The sequence below is a fragment of the Dendrobates tinctorius genome, unplaced genomic scaffold, assembly GCF_039654945.1.
Source record: "Dendrobates tinctorius isolate UK_male_01 unplaced genomic scaffold, ASM3965494v1 ptg000087l, whole genome shotgun sequence".
Classification (NCBI taxonomy): Eukaryota; Metazoa; Chordata; class Amphibia; order Anura; family Dendrobatidae; genus Dendrobates; species Dendrobates tinctorius.
The window spans coordinates 9,950,255-9,968,036 of NW_027361755.1; the positions used below are offsets into that span (position 1 = coordinate 9,950,255).

Here is a 17,782-nt window from a genome sequence, read left to right on the forward strand (position 1 = left end):
CCACACGTATGTTACACACAGACATGGATAGCACTGGTACTGTTTTTTTCCAGTACCGGTAATATCAGGACATGTGAAGAGGGCTTAAGGGAGTGACCATATAACTATATGTATGCTTAAGGTCCACTTCTCACTTCCTGATGATTCCTGTACTGGAAAAAATATCAGCCGACAGCTGTCTGTTTTGTTTTTGCTGCTTAGTAAATATAGGGGGGATCCCATGTATTTTTTTGGGGGGTCTCCCCTATAGTAACCAGTAAAGGGTAAACAAACAGCTGTGAACTGATATTAATAGCCTGGGACCCTTTTTAGGCTACTGGCCTCTTCCCAGAATATTAACATCAGCCCCATGCTGTTGGCTTTCCCTCTGCTGCTTAGGAAAAAGAAGGGATACCACAAGCCATCATTTTTTAAAATATTTATTTAATACAAGCTATACACAAACGGCGGGTGCTGACTCCAACTCCCATCAGAGTCGACTTGTCTCGCTGATGCATTCCATACCCGGCACCTGGGAACAGAGCTAATTGTACAGCTTTTCCCAGGTGCTGATACTTATCACACTGATGACACATGGATATTTACAGGTACACACAGTCCATGTGAAAAATCTGACATGTGCGCACTACCATTGAATATAATGGGTGCGTGTGTTGGTATTTGTGGTCATTAAAAAATGAACCATATACGAACATAAAAACGGACATGGGAAGAAGGCCCAAAAGTGTGACTATGAGTAAAAGTGCCAGCGTTTATTCTTGTGCAAAGAACAAATATAGATGTAATGTATATTTATTAAATCTGAGACTTAAGTTTACATTCACACCATGTTTTAAAATGTATCCAGATTTACTCAAAAAAGGGGATGTAACATTGCCAGTTATACACCTTTATATTTATTGAATTTTTTAAATTCAATTTATACATTATGTATACTGCACTTTGTAAATACGGTAGTCATCTAAGTTCCGTTACCGTATCTGTGCAGTAAGTGTGATTCTGTTATTGAATCTCTGTAATAGGCTTTTTTCTGTTAAGGTATCTATGAAGTAAGCTTGATTCTGTATCTGTTTCTTTGTTTTAACGTCTTCCCGATTTAGAATGTAATAGTACATCCTACATTGGTATATTAAGCGGACTCAAAAAAAACTTAGCCTTTATCATAGATGGTTCCAATTGCTGCCATTTAAAGCCTGCTGTTAATCTCTGATTAAGCTGGTCTTTATTAACCCCTTTATCCCTAAGGGTGGTTTGCATGTTAATGACCGGGACAATTTTTACAATTCCGACCACTGTCCCTTTATGAAGTAATAACTCTGGAACGCTTCCATGGATCCCGGTGATTCTGACATTGTTTCTTCGTGACATATTGTACTTCATGATAGTGGTAAAATTTATTTGATATGACTTGCATTTATTTGTGAAAAAAACAGAAATTTGGTGAAAAATTTGAAAATGTTGCAATTTTACAACTTTGAATTTTCATGCCCTTAAATCACAGAGATATGGCACATAAAATACTTAATAAGTAACATTTCTCACCTCTCAATGAATTCAGCTAGGGGTGCAGTAGTCATATTGACACCATGGGTGTGTCACATAATTTTATACCATTGGGCAGCCATGCGGAGAGACTAAAGAGAAACGGAGAGCAATTTGTCTATTCAAGTGAATGGGTCTGTGCACATGTCAGTGTGTTTCCACAGAGCGTGTGTCCATGGGCAAAACATGCTGACATGTCTGTTTTTTAATGACCGCACAGGCCACAAAATATCCAGCACACGTGCATACGCATGTCATCCATGTGACACGCATTGGCGCCAGGGAAGAAGCGTTACAGTAAGCGCTAGAGTTGAGCGATTTTTGCTTTTTTAGGGTCGCGTTTCGTTTCGTGAAACCCGACTTTTCCAAAAGTCGGGTCGAGCAAGATCGTCCGATTATAGGGAAAAGTCGGGGTCGTCCCGAAACACGAAACCCAATGTAAGTCAATGGGGAATAAAAGTCGGCAGTGAGAGGACAGGAAATACACCTACAGTGCCCATTTGAATGCCAAAAGCATCAATTCTTCTTACTTAAGCTTGTCAACCTTAATTAACTTCATAATACAAGTTACGCACTGAAAAATGGGGGTTATTTGGCTAAATTTGTAGGGGGGGGAGGGCTGGCTGCAGGTTTTCATGTGCCCTGGGCGAAAGAGCGCCCCTTTAACACATACCACAACTCATCATGCTCCGATATGGCAGAGAAATAGCGGTATAGTACAATGAAAAATACCTCACTTTTTACATCTCATGACGAGGCCCATCTATTTCTCCATACAAAATCATTGGTCCCATATAATGTTTGAAACAGTATATGATGAGCTCCACATAATGCTACAGTATATGTTGGTCCCCATGGATGAAGCTCCACTGTCTTATGGGCCTAAATAATGCTCCAAACATAATGGGCCCCATTTCTACTGCTCTAGTGTATAATGGGCCCTGTAAATGCTGCTCCAGTGTCTGATGCCCACCTTTGGAATGTTCCAGTGTATGGTGGGCCCCATCTATCATTCTCCAGAGTATAGTGCTCCCCAAAAATTGCTGTCCCAACATAGAAAACAATCAAATAAGTCTCCTCGCTAGGGAATCCCTGTACTTGTCTGGACAGGTGCTTTAGCTTGCTTAACAGCTCGCCAGCCGTTCTCACGCCCAGTATGGATTGCACGTGATTGCACAAAGGTTAGAAAGGGTACCGTATCCCTGGATAACATGTATGGATAGCGTACACATTCAAAATATATGTCTATACAGCATGAGGCAGGCTCAGACGGTGTTAGGCCCAGTATGGATTGCACGTCATTGCACAAAGGTTAGAAGGGGTACCGTATCCCCGGATAACATGTATGGATAGCGTACACATTCAAAATATATGTCTATACAGCATGAGGCAGGTTCAGACGGTGTTAGGCCCAGTATGGATTGCATGTCATTGCACAAAGGTTTGAAGGGGTACCGTATCCCCGGATAACATGTATGGATAGCGTACACATTCAAAATATATGTCTATACAGCATAAGGCAGGCTAAGACGGTGTTAGGCCCAGTATGGATTGCACATCATTGCACAAAGGTTAGAAGGGGTACCGTATCCCCGGATAACATGTATGGATAGCGTACACATTCAAAATATATGTCTATACAGCATGAGGCAGGCTCAGACGGTGTTAGGCCCAGTATGGATTGCACGTCATTGCACAAAGGTTAGAAGGGGTACCGTATCCCCGGATAACATGTATGGATAGCGTACACATTCAAAATATATGTCTATACAGCATGAGGCAGGCTCAGACGGTGTTAGGCCCAGTATGGATTGCACGTCATTGCACAAAGGTTAGAAGGGGTACCGTATCCCCGGATAACATGTATGGATAGCGTACACATTCAAAATATATGTCTATACAGCATGAGGCAGGCTCAGACGGTGTTAGGCCCAGTATGGATTGCACGTCATTGCACAAAGGTTAGAAGGGGTACCGTATCCCCGGATAACATGTATGGATAGCGTACACATTCAAAATATATGTCTATACAGCATGAGGCAGGCTCAGACGGTGTTAGGCCCAGTATGGATTGCACGTCATTGCACAAAGGTTAGAAGGGGTACCGTATCCCCGGATAACATTTATGGATAGCGTACACATTCAAAATATATGTCTATACAGCATGAGGCAGGCTCAGACGGTGTTAGGCCCAGTATGGATTGCACGTCATTGCACAAAGGTTAGAAGGGGTACCGTATCCCCGGATAACATGTATGGATAGCGTACACATTCAAAATATATGTCTCAGGAGGCAGGCTCAGATGGTGTCAGGCACAGTATGGATTTGACGGCCCAGATTACACAGCGGAGGAGCAGGGAGAGGTAAAGATTGCAAATGCTGGGGCCCTGCCCAAGCAAGGGGGGCCCACTCGTGGGCGTCGGTACTGGCACTGGGCCCCTCATAGTACAGCGGTGTGTCTGACGGCGGGTGTGCACCACCACCGTCAGAGACACTTGATTGCACTATGAGGGACCCTGTGCCAGTGCCCGCGCCCAAGAGTCGGCCTACCCACCTGTCCAGGGCAACGGCACTCGCACGGTGTCGTGCGCTAGGTGGTGACCCCGGCCATGGGGGGGGAGGCAGCACAGTTAGGGAGTTTTAGAAAGTGGCATATGTTGATGTTGGACATTCAACTGATGCAAAAGGCGAAATAGGTGAAGTACCAGGAAGAGGTGGACCAAAGCAAGCCATTTTTCTGTCACCCTATGTGTCATCAGGGGAAGGTGGGACAAAATCCTTGGAAACCCATGCGTGGTTCATTTTAATGAAGGTTAGATCATCCACATTTTGGGTTGACAGACGGGTCCTTTTTTCTGTCAGGATTGATCCAGCTGCACTGAAGACTCTTTCCGATAGCACACTTGCAGCTGGGCAAGCGAGCTCCTGTAAGGCATATTGGGCCAATTCAGGCCAGGTGTCCAGTTTAGCGGCCCAATAGTCAAAGGGGAATGACCTGTGTGGGAGAACATCGATATGGGAGGAAAAGTAGTTTGTAACCATAGTTGACAACTGCTGTCTCCTGTCACTTTCCATCGATGCAGTATTACCAGTTGTGTGAGCGGTATTTGAAAAATCAGTCCACAACATTGTCATGAAACCCCTGTCTCCAACGCCACTTCTGCTGTGTGCACCACGAACACCTCTGCCAAGCTGCCCCCGGCCCGTACGGCTCGTGTGAGAACCATCACCGCTGCTGTGTGCTGGGAATGCCTCAAGCAACCGATTTACCAGAGTTGCTTGTTTATTAGCCAATATTAGGTCAAGGTTCTCCTGTGGCATGATGTTTTGTAATTTGCCTTTATAGCGTGGATCCAGGATGCTGGCCAACCAGTAGTCGTCATCGTTCATCATTTTGGCAATGCGGGGGTCCCTTTTTAGGATCCGCAAGGCATAATCTGACATGTGGGCCAATGTTCCCGGTGTCAATGATGCACTGCGAGTGCTGGGTGGAGGAGCACTTTCTGGCAAATCCACATCCCTCCAGTCACGCACAAACCCTGTACCAGACCTTGCCACGCCAACATTTTCACTTGCCCCACGAGATGCATCCTCCTCCCCTAAGTAATCATCCCCATCATCCTCCTCCTCCTCTTCCTCCACCTCGTCCAGGAGAGGTGCCTGAGCAGACAATGGCTGAATGTCATCAAGGATTCCCTCCTCCTCTTCCTCCTCATCAACATTGGCTGCAGACGCCTGCTCCTTAAGGTGCGTCAAAGTTTGCATGAGCAGACGCATAAGTGGGATGCTCATGCTTAGGATGGCGTCGTCTGCGCTTACCAGCCGTGTGCATTCCTCAAAACACTGAAGGACTTTACAAAGGTCTTTCAGCTTCGACCACTGCACGCCTGTCAACTCCATGTCTGCTCTCAAAGTGCCTGGCCGTGTATCCTCCCACAAATGCATTATGGCCTGCCTCTGCTCGCACAGCCGCTCCACCATGTGCAGGGTGGAGTTCCACCTTGTTGCAATGTCGATAATGAGGCGGTGGTTGAGAAGGTGGAGCAATCGCTGCAGCTTCTGCATACGAACGGAGTGTACAGGCGACCGGCGGATGTGCGCGCACAGTCTTCGCACCTTCTGGAGCAGGGCTGTTAACTCCGGATAATTTTTGAGGAAGCACTGCACCACCAGGTTCAAGGTGTGAGCCAAGCAAGGTATGTGGCTGAGTTTTGAAAGGGCTATGGCTGCCACAAAATTACGGCCGTTATCACTAACTACCTTGCCTGCCTCAAGATGTACACTGCCCAGCCATGACTCAGTTTGTCGCTTCAAGTACTCGGCCAGCACCTCGGCGGTGTGTCTGTCGCCCAAACACATCATCTGCAACACAGCCTGCTGACGCTTTCCACTAGCTGCTCGATAGGGGGACACATCGTGTGCAACAGTGGCAGCTGCAGATGGAGTGCTCGTACGACTGCGCTCTGTGGACGAGCTGTCGCTTCTGGAGGAGGAGGAGGAGGGTCGAACGCCTACAGCCAACTGTTTCCTATACCGTGGGCTAGGCAGCACTGTCCCACCACCGCTGTCCCCTGTGGACCCTGCATCCACCACATTAACCCAGTGCGCAGTGATGGACACGTAACGGCCCTGGCCATGCCGACTGGACCATGCATCAGTTGTGAGGTGCACCTTTCCGCTCACTGACTGCTTGAGTGCATGGACAATGCGGTCTTTCACATGATGGTGGAGGGCTGGGATGGCTTTGCGAGAGAAGTGGCGACTGGGTAGGTCATAGCGTGGTACTGCATAGGCCATGAGTTCGCGGAAAGCTGTGCTTTCCACCAACCGAAAGGGCATCATCTCAAATGAGATTAGTTTGGCAATGTGGGCGTTCAAACCCAGTGTACGCGGATGAGAGACTGAGTACTTTCTTGACCTACTCATAGTGTCTGGGAGGGTGAGCTGGACTTGAGAGCTGCATATGGTGGAAGTAGCGGTGGACAGGGCGGACTGAGAGAGGGTTGATGATGGTGATGGAGTTGGTGTTCTTTCTGATGGCCTAGAATCAGTCTTTCGTTGATATAACAGTGGGATTCCCTGACTGCTGTGGCCTTGCAACGACACCTCAACATTTGCTGCTGTGCTAACCGGTGGGCTTACAGTGGGGGAAACAATGTAGCGTTGCTGACTACCTTCGTTGTGATCAGTTGCACATGTGGCACTTGAGGTTTGGTGTTGTGTCCACGCTTGCAAGTGCATGCTGGTTAAATGTCTAAGCATGCAACTGGTATTCAAATTTTTCAGATTTTTCCCTCGGCTAAAGGTCTTTGCGCACTTCTTACAGATAACCTTGGCCTGATCATGAGGATTTTGTTCAAAAAAGTGCCACACTGCACTCTTCCTACTTTGGCAGACATTTTGCGGCCTAGCACGCTGTGATCTTTTGACCCTCTAGACAAGCTGTCCAGCAACTCTTTTGATGTTTGGAACCTGTCTTTGGAGTGCTACGGGCCTGCCAGATAACAGCTGTTGCGATGTCGATGTCTGCTGTGGATGCTCCTCATCTGAGCTATTGGAAGCAGCACCCTCTTCCCCCAATGGATGCCAATCTGGGTCAACAACTGGGTCATCCATCACCTCCTCTTCTATGTCATGTGCACCTTTCTCTGTGTCACCGTGTATGGTGGTATAGTGTGCGGGAAGGGGCACCTGAGTCTCATCAGGGTCAAAATCTGGCTCTGTACACTGCGAGGACAATGTAGTGCTCTGAGTGAATGTACCAGCAGAATCATCCATCAGCGGCTGTGCATCAGTGCACTCCATGTCAGATTCATCTTGGCCTGGGTAATTCACCATTTGACTTGATAATCCAGGCATGGTATGTGAAAACAGCTCCATGGAGTAATCAGTAGTATGGCCTGCGTCATCCTTCAATCTTGGTTGGGGTGAAGGACACAAGGAAAGGTGTGGTTCATGAACATGAGCCTCCAATGACGACTCAGTGCTTTTACTTTTTACAACTGAAGAAGAGGAGGCGATAGAGCTGGAGGCTGAGTCAGCAATGTAAGACAAAACTTTTTCCTGATGCTCTGCCTTTAAAAGCGGTTTGCCAACTCCTAGAAAACTAAGCGTTCGAGTCCTTATGTAGCCAGACGATGACGCAGGGTCAGCACCTCCTGCATTCGGTCCTATTTTGCTCTTGCCACTACCATCAGATCCACCACCAACACCATCATTACCAGCTGCCAACCCCCGCCCAATTCCACGGCCTCTTCCACCAGCCTTCCTCATTTTTGGTAGAAATGTAGACAAAATCCAACAAACTATATAGTAATGTAAAACAAGGTACAAGGTGTCTATAGGACAGGGGAGTTTTAGAATTTCTGCACACACTTGTGGACAGTGGACACTTGTGGATTGTGTGCGGCCCACTGATATCTGAGCGCTATGTGACACGCTCGATGGCACAGCTGCCTGTGACCAAAGTGATGAGAGGATAAGGGAGATTGGATTGCTTTTAAAAAAGCAGTTTGCGGAGCAGTGGGTAAACAGCAATGCCAGCGTGTCAGGAAGCCTTAAAAGGCAGCCCAACAACCAACACCACTGATACACCACAATATAGCCTCCCCTTGCACTGCACACACAGTGACTTGTGTGTTGTGCAGGCCAAATCGCTAGCAGCAGAAGCAGTTTTTTTGTCTTCTTCCCTGCCTAACGCTCTCCCTACAGAATCAGCAGCAACCTCTCCCTATACTAAGATCGGCAGAAGATGGCGGTCGGCGTGCACGCCCTTTTATACCCCCTGTGACGCCCACCAAAGCAAGCCAATCACTTGCATGCCCTTCTGAAAGATGGTGGTGACCCGTGCCTATGTCATCACGTTGCCCACAGTGTCCGTGGATCCTGATTGGCTGAAAGAGCGCAAAACAAACTTTTGAAACGCGACTTTGGCGCGTAAGTCGCCGACCTCGTGGCCGACCTCATCCTAGGGTCGGGTTTCGTTTCATGAAACCCGACTTTGCCAAAAGTCGGCGACTTTTGAATTTTTTCGACCCGTTTCGCTCAACTCTAGTAAGCGCTGTTTCCCGGCAGCGGGTGCTGAACACGGCTCTCATCATTCTCCTGTGCTTGTGCCAATCACAGGCAGAGCAGGGGAGAATATTGAGAGCCGTGTTCAGCACCCGACGCCGGGGAACAGCACTTACTGTATTGCTTTTTCCCTGGAGCCCGTGCGTGTGGTACTGATGTGGCACACACATGCCACAAATGTACGGCAAGTATTACACACACGGACACTTACATCTCCGGTACTGGAAATATAAGGACATGTGAAAGAGGCCTTATAGCTGGTTTTTCTGTTTGGCTGCGGTCACACACTAACAGACGCTTTTTATTGCAAAAAAATAGTTTTTGCATCACCATATTTTGGCCCACAGAGTCATGTGAGGTCTTGTTTTTTGCCGGACGAGTTGACTTTTTATTGGTACCATTTTCGGGTACATGACATTTTTTGATCGCTTTTTATTATGATTTTTAGAAGGCAGAGTGAACAAAAATCAGCAATTCATGAAATTCTTTTGGGGTGGACGTTTATACCGTTCTGCGTGTGGTAGAATTGATAAAGCAGTTTTATTCTTTGGGTTGGTACGATTACAGCGATACCTCATTTATATCATTTTTTATGTTTTGGCGCTTTTATACAACAAATTAATATATAAACAAGGTACCGCGCTGTTAACAAAAACTTACAAGGAAAAAGTCCACAAAAACCACCAACAAAGTGGATCCTTAGACAATTTCCCATCGTAACTAGCTGTCTGAAAAGTGTATATTGCCTATTAATCACAACAGCGTTCCTAGTATGCCCTCCACGGGACTACTCTGCTTACCCTTGCTGAGTGCTTGCCAGTTGCCGGGCTGTGAACCACTCAAGGACCTGGGAAATCCAAATGTAAGCTGGTTCTTGACCTCATGATGTGAGGTGAAATGCAGGGTGAAGCAGAGGTGGGTGCAGGTGCAGATAAGTAGAGCCAGGGGTAACGTCCCTGGTTACTCGGCAGGAAGGAAAAAATGGCCGACCGCATGTGTTGGCTTGTGACGTCACTGCCACTACGGAACGATAAAAGGTTCAGAAAGCTATCGACGCATTTCAAAGGACAACTTCCCTCTTCATCAGGGTTACCGCCTCCCTATTAACACTGTCTATATATACACACACTCTGCCAGGACCCGCCTGTCTCACCCTGTGTCTGCCCAATTTTCCTCATTATCAAATATATTAATTCAAGTGGTGGTTTAAGAGTTCATTATTCACCCTCGTGATATACTTAAGTGTGCAAACTTCACACAGTTTTTATTAGGTTCCAAATGGGTTCACAAATAAAGATGCTCCATTACCACTATGAATGAGACAATCTTGTTTGAGGGGTGAAAACTTAGTCCAACAACAAATAAGTAAAATAAAACAATTATCTAAAAAAGATAAAAATAATAATAAAAATACATCTGTATTGGTATCAAATTAAAAAATTGTTAAAAGAACAAAAATTTGAGTATTAAAATTATGCACCCTACAGTGTATGAACCATATCATGCATTCTGGAGAAAAAAAACAACTAGACCCTATTGATCACATAAGTATGTGTGGTACTATTATAGAAATATATTAAAATAAGATATAAAGCATTGGTCAAGTTAGTCTGGCTTGATATAGGAAGATTGATAGATGTTAATGGCATATTATATTGTTTGGAGAATTACCTTTAGCCCCAATTGATAATTATATGCCAAAGGGTTATTACAGGACAATCTAAAAAGAGGAATTAAACATGCTTATATCGCCACTTAGCGAACAACACACTAACTAATGCTGGCTGTGTAGAACTACATACCTGACCATGCGCATAAATATATGGCATTGGTCCACCACTGACGATAAAATCTACATATACAGATATCATTTGGCTAAGCGTTAGAAGGCATGTACTTCCAGATCGTGGTTAAGGCCTTTAGGAGCCATTCAGTCCAGTGTAAAGATCCATATTGATTCAATGCATGACATTTTGTGTATAAAATTGCCCCTCTAGGGCTAGGACTGACAATTTTGATACCATTTGCGGGCATCACATTGGAAGGTGAGGATTTATGGATTAGAGTGCTTCTGGGTACTAACCCCATTTCCCATTTGGCTTGTTCCAATAAGGGTTGGTGGTAACCTTTTCCTAGAAATTGTTGAGTGAGATGGTCAGCCTCCCTATAGTAGTCCTCAGTGTTTGAGCAATTGCGCCTAATTCTGGTGTATTAACTTTTAGGAATATTAGTAAGCCATACTGGTAGATGGCAACTTGTTATGTGGATAAAGCTGTTAGAATCCACTTCTTTATGAAAACATTTAGTGAATAGGTGATTGCCATCCACAAAGATATAGAGGTCTAGAAACTAGATAATTGTGGTACTTATGGTGGGAGTAAATTCAAGACCGAAGGTATTAATGTTTAAGCCTGAAATGAACATATTCAAACCAGATTGTGAGTCCTTCTAAACAAAAACTATGTCGTCAATAAATCGGTGCCATAATGCTAATTCTGTGCGTAATTTCCCTGCAGTATAAATATAGGACACCCCCCATTTGGCTGCATAAAGGTTGGCATAGCTAGGGGCAAAAAGCGTACCCATAGCTGTCCCCCATGCCTGCAGATAATATTGGTCTTCATATTGAAAAAAATATGTTCAAAAATAAATTTGATACTGTCTATGATAAATTTGATCTGTGGGTTTGTATAGGCCTCTAAATTATGGAGAAAATAAGCGGATGCATCGCATCCCTTTTCCTTATTGATCACTGTATACACTGATCTTATATCCAGAGGGCCCAGAATATTCCCCTTTTCCAGTTGACTGTTTCAAGGATTTGAAGAGCATGGCCCATATCTTTAAGGTATGCTGGTAATAGTGCCATACATTTCTGTAAGTGGACATCTACATAACGAGATAGATTAGCTGTTAGACTATTGATTGCCGATATAATAGGTCTTCCTGACGGGCATGTCATGCTTTTATGAAGCTTTGGGATGTGATAGAAAATGGCTCTACTGGGATTTCAGTTCATAATGATCTCAAATTCTTTTCTGCTTAAGATACCCTGGGATTTACCCCTAAGGACTAGAATGTTAAGCGTCTTGATATAATATGTTGTAGGATCACTCTTCAATCTTTTATAAGTTATCACATCCCCAAGTAGCCTATTCGATTCCTCCTCGTACATGGAGCAGTTTAGGATCGCAATGCCCACTCCCTTATCTGCAGGACGTACAATAATGTAATTATTCTGTTGGAGATTGCAAATGGATCTCCTTTCGTGGTGGCTCAAATTGTGGGGAGCATATTTGGGATTCTTTTTCTTTAATTGACGAAAGTCTGACGTTACCAGCGTGTAAAAGATATGGAAGTCATTAGAGTACTCTTGGACTGGATTAAATGAAGAAGGATTGGCTAAGGTGGTATGAATAAAGCTTGATATCTCAGGATTTGTTGTTGGTGCATGTATATGTTGTGTTTTAAGAAAATATTTTTTAATCGCTAGATTGCATAAGAATTTTTTCATACTTATAGGTTGAATGGTTGATCCTCCGTAGTAGGTGTAAACTTCAGTCCTTTTTGAAGTAATGATTTTTCATTATCTGACAATTGATCTGAACTGAGATTATGGATTTTCTGTGAGGATGAAGGTGCCCTGCCTACTTCCTCTTTAGAGAGTTGCCACCCCCTTTTACCTCTTTTGATTTTACGGTTTTTACCCAAAAAAAATCCCGATTAGTTAGTGGATGAGTATTGAACCTCTAGCTTTTCTCTGCGTTGAACTGAATCCTCTGTTTTTACTGAGGTGGTTCAAACTTGATTGTGTACAGTTGGATGTACTCATGGGTCGGGGTTGGTGAGGTACCAGGTTGGTTCTAATTGTATCTGGGTCACCCTCCTAGGGCTGTGGGGTACTCGGTACCGGGCCGGTGTCTGTGGGATATGTCACAGCGGTGGTGACCCGGACCGTGGCCCTGGGAACCCAAGTAATAGGAAGATGTGAATGGTGAAATGTAGTTAAATGAACAGTTCGTGACGCCACCTGTGGTGTTCGGCAAGGGAGGTGTTAAGCCGACGCTGCATGCAGATCCTCCGAGACAGATGGTGTGGTGCAGCAATGATGGTATAGCCCTCCACAGGCAGGGCTGTTGTCCCAGGGCAGTGTAGATGTGGAGACACTTAGGTGATGTAGTGTCTGGCGCAGGGGTTGTAGCAGTGTCAGGCGGCCGGACGCAGGAAGGAATGGAGAACACCAGGGCATGTAGTTCCAAAGCTTTACTCACAGTCTGTAGTGCCCGCTTCTGTGCCGTATCCTCCGGGTCAGGGACTCAGTCAATCTCCAGGCAAGATGGAAAGCTCCCTTCCACACTCCGCCAACTTATGTGCTTTTCCTGAACATCTCCTCTATAGCGCCTTTATGTGTGGAGATCTCCAGTATCTTGTTACACTGGAGTTCCTCCTGACAGATGTTCCCAAGAACTCTACTTGCACGGCAGACAGCTGTAGCCTGCTTCGGGGACTCTCTACTCCTAAGTCCCGGCTCTCTATCTGTATTGCCGTTGTGCCCTCAAGTCTTAGATGGGAGTAGTGCATTTACAGCCCACTACTCCACCGGTGTCTGCTGCAGAACCATTAGTGTTCATACAACCTCGGGGACCAGGCCCCGGCCTTGTGCTTAGAACTTCTAGGCAGGGTTCTTCCTCTAACCCACGTCCTCTGTGTTCCCTTTTACTCCTACGTTCTGTACTTGTCCTTTCCCTTCTATGGAAGCTCAAGCGTCCTTCTCCTTCTTTCCTTTCCTTTTCCGTGCCAGCTGGCTCAGGTCACTGAGGCAGCTGCAGCACTCCTTCCTCCATCCCTTCTTCCAGGGATCCCCACTCCTCCTGAGTGGCTTCCTTCCTCACTGACCTCCTGTCAGACTGACATGTCACCCTAAACCATCCCGCTCATATATATATTCTAAACTCCACCCACCTCCCAGCACGTCTAGTGTTCCAAGCAGGGAACCACCAAAGGTGCTCTGCTTCTCTCTAAGCAAGGAGCCGCAATGTGGTTGTGCTGAACTACTCTATTGTGTGGGGTGCGAGTGTTGGAGCATGGTCAGCAGCCCCCAACTTACCTGGATGGTGGGGCACCACACCTTAGGAGAAGGTGCAGTACCTCTGTGGCGACTGAGCCTCAGGAGCGCCACATATCCTTTCTACCATGCAGTCTTTCTTCATTAATTGGTTTCCTCTTGGTTTGTTTAGTATTTTGATATGCGTCAGAACCTGTTGTACTGCTGTGTACAGGTGTCTCATTTTGGTCCACTAGTGACGACAAAGGAGAATTTGTGGTGGAAACCAAACTAGCAGCATGATTAGAAGCTTCCAGTTGTGGTACGAGTTCCGTATCCACTGGTGGTGTTTAGGATAAAGTGAAATATCTAGGGTGTCATTGATAGTACAATCCAGGGAATTGACTGGTATGATGTTATCCCTAGTCCTGACAGATACAAGTGTATAATGCATAGAATTTGAATCGGCATATATGGAATCGCCTGTAGAAGAATCTAGTTCATTCTGAGTCGTTCTATTATATTCATCCAAAACCACATATTGGTTCTGTTCTGGGTTGGATGTAGCCACCTGAGTGTCCGGATCAGAACTACTTGTGCAAAACTGTTGAGGTATATTGTCTCTGTGGAATTTTCTGATTTTCTTGTTAATAATTCCTTTTTCTGTGACTCTAAATCTGTGTAAAATGTTTTCTGCGAGTTCTTGGATTTCCTTGGTGTGGTTGCAAGTCATCAATTGTTCAAACACTTGTGTGATTCGATACCCAGTATTTTTTAGATTGATCATGTGTTTGTTAGTAATAAACTGTAAAGCTTGGAGTGTGAAGCCATGAAACATGTCATCCAACTCCTGCTGTATACTGGGGTACCCCTTTTATATATTAATTTGTTGTTTACTTAGTGACAGAGTTAAGAACAGAGTCTGTTCATTCTAACTTCTGCTGTATTCAATATTAGGGAGTGCCAGTGTGTCCCATACTGTTGTTATACAATAAAAACTATTTTATATAAAAAATAATTAATTTTGTATAGCTTTATTCTGAGAGCTATAACTTTTTTACTTTTCTGGTAATGGAGCTGTATGGGGACTTGTTTTTTGTGGGACAAGATGACATTTTCAGGGGTACCATGTTTATTTATATCTGTCTTTTTGATTGCGTGTTATTCCACTTTTTGTTTGGTGGTATGATGATAAAGCATTGTTTTTTGCCTTTTTTTATGGTGTTGACTAGTGGGACAGTTTTATAGGTCGGGTGGTTACAGACGCGGCGATACCAAATATGTGTACTTTTATTGTTTAGATTTTTTTCATTCAAATATTTATTTAGTGATAGACTGTTTATTGATTTTTTTATTATTTTCTATTTTTTTTAAATATATTTACAATTATTTCAATTTTTTTTTTTACTTTATTCTGTCTTTTACATTTTGTCCCACTATGGGACAATCATTTTTTGCAGGCTGATCGCTTCTATAGCATGCAGATAAAGCAGCATCTGCATGCTACAGAAGCTGTCAGTGCTGCACTTACTGTAGTGACCTGAGAGACTTCCTGATCATGCACTGCGCATGACCAGGAAGTTTCTCAGCTCTGGTAACGCGGATGTCGTCATGATGACATCGGGTTGCCATGGCAGCGATCGGGACCCCTCGTCATGCCACGGGGTCTCCGATCCAAAGACAGAGGGACTGTCAGCCCTCTGCCTGCTCCTGGAATGCTACATTCGTGTTTTATCGCAGTATTCCAGGGGTTAAAGTGCCCAGAGTGGTCTGTAACCGCTCCTGGCACCTAATGCCGGGTATCAGCTGTGAGAAATAGCTGACACCCGGCTGCACACCACCCGTGTGCGCGGCCGATCGCTAAGACGTACTATTCCGTCCATGGTCAAATTTGTCCAAATCACATGGACGGAATAGTATGCCTGATGTCAGAAAGGGGTTAAATCCCTGCCCATAACACCATATAGGGTGCCAAAAGTTGACATAGCCAGAGGCCCGCTGAAGGCCCCTAAAGTTGCCCTCTTGGTTCTTGTATGACGTCTATGCAATACACTAGTATTTCAATAAATAGTGTATGCAATCAGATGATTGTAGGTTCAAGTCACCTAACAAAACTATAAAATACAATAAAAGAAAAACAAAGAAAGCTTTTAAAAAAAATCAATTCACACACTTTTCCCTCTAACATTTAGAAAGAAAAGAAAAGCGTAAAATCAGAGTTGTTTAAAGTTGTAGCTGTAGGAATTTACTCTTACAGGTAGGCAATAGGTAACGTTCACATAGGCAATGAGGTTTGGACTAAACAAAATCATTATCAACCAAAGAAACCACTGATGCTTGCAGTTTGGTGCACACAGCCTGTGTAGCCTCTTCTCAGAGAAAGATTCTGGATTGCCTCACTGTCCAACTCTAATAAAAATCTACTGTGGTCAGCCCAGCTCCCCCAACCCCTACACGGCCAGTTGACAGCCTAAAATGAACACCTAGCAGAGTCATATGCAGAGCCAGCAGGGTGCAAATTCTCAAAGCCTGTAGAGCTACAATTTAAACCTAACCTACCTGGATTTACTACATAGCATGTATTATTCATTAAATAAGTACAATGTTTTAAAACAAAACGATAAACTCGCATAATTATATGGAAGAATTGTGTATATCTTGTCTGTGATTGACCAATTCGTTTGTTACATTTACATTTACTTTGTTTGCTTTTTTTAAAGTGCTATAAAGATCAGTCATTCAAAGACCAAGAGCTTTTATTTTGCTGCTGAAAATAGAGAGGAGATGAATAAGTAAGTATCAAAATCAATTGTATCTGAACAATTACGTATCCTTTACCCTAATTTTAATTCCAAGTCAGAAAACCCAGTTCTGTGGGGGCTGCCCTACCTCTAGGCACCAGCTTCAGCCATTGATTGGACATTCAAAAGTATCATTCACTGACTGCCTAACATTTTGTCCTAGTTGGATTTCTGTAAGTAGGAGATATGAAGCTGTATATTATCAACCAAGTCCTTTACATGGATGAGGGTTACTAGTTTACACTGTCTTCTTCTTTGTCACATTATCCTTTTTTGGAGTAACCTAAATCAAAATTATTTAACTAGGTAGGGCCTTAATAAATATTGGGTAAATATTTTTGTGTATCACTGCAGATCTTCATCTTGTCTGTTACACAGGGATGACTACATTTATTGAGTCATTTCCTTCTTTTAGCTCCATTTTTGGCAAATTATTTGTCTGACCCTGAATGTAAGACTATGTAGGGAAGGTGACCTGACGGACGGACGGACTTGTCAGAATAGAGAAAGGAAGGTTTGCACAGTTTAGACAGGTGTCAGTTATTACAGTGGGGAAACAGCTAGGAAAGTGTAGTGGACGTGTAGTATCTTGGGTTGACCATTAGAGGGCAGGGAGGAGTGTGAGCATAGGACTTGACATCAGCTTAGGGCTTAAGAAACCGTTGGTCATGGGGGGCGGAGTTAGAGGGAACCGGGAAAGATATAAATTTGACAGGAGGGTTCCAGAAAGTTCCAGTCCCCAGGGGGAGCTCAAGTGACGAGGAGACTGTGACAGTTGCCGCACTGTGAGGAAAACCCAACCAGGGGGACTGAGGAGAAAGGAAGTCAGGGGGGTGGTCCTGACATGAAGTACCGCAGTACAGACGAGGCCCCGGGGAAACACATACCGAGTTGAAGACGATACCTGACCAGAAAAATTACTGTTGGTGTACGGGCCTAAGGTGGCCACAGTCACCGAGCTGACAGGAACGTCGTTAAGCGAAAAGGGACGGTACGTGTATTTACATCCCTGGTGATAAGAACGGTGTTTGTGTGTAACGGGGCCTGGACAAAGAGGGCCGTGAAGAGAACTTGCGGTGTATTGTGAGGGCCGTCAGTCGGACGGCAGGAAATAAACTTGGACCTGTTGCACCCAAAATATGCCTCCATCTTTTGTCTGTGCGTCACTGCGTGGTATACAGAGGGACCACCCCCAGCCCGGCCCAGCAACCCTACAACTACATTTTTTATACATTGTTGATGTCCAAAAAGCTGATTTTAGAGAACTTGTCCATTCTTTGTCTCATGGAAATTAGATATATGCAATGTCTTTATTGGATTTCT

The 17,782-nt window shown here is 44.6% G+C and overlaps 1 protein-coding gene and 1 long non-coding RNA gene across 4 annotated transcripts in view; one reads left to right on the plus strand and one right to left on the minus strand.

Annotated features, from left to right (window-relative positions):
- The window catches only part of IPCEF1 (interaction protein for cytohesin exchange factors 1), a 575,254-nt gene that overhangs the window by 295,122 nt on the left and 262,350 nt on the right, over window positions 1-17,782 (plus strand). For all 3 annotated transcript variants that reach the window (XM_073585732.1, XM_073585734.1, XM_073585733.1), the window contains one exon: window positions 16,379-16,450. In XM_073585732.1, the coding sequence (XP_073441833.1) occupies window positions 16,379-16,450 (72 nt within the window). The remainder of the gene's footprint in view (window positions 1-16,378; window positions 16,451-17,782) is intronic.
- The window catches only part of LOC141098158 (uncharacterized), a 143,183-nt gene that overhangs the window by 31,314 nt on the left and 94,087 nt on the right, over window positions 1-17,782 (minus strand). The gene's annotated exons all lie outside the window — the stretch shown is intronic.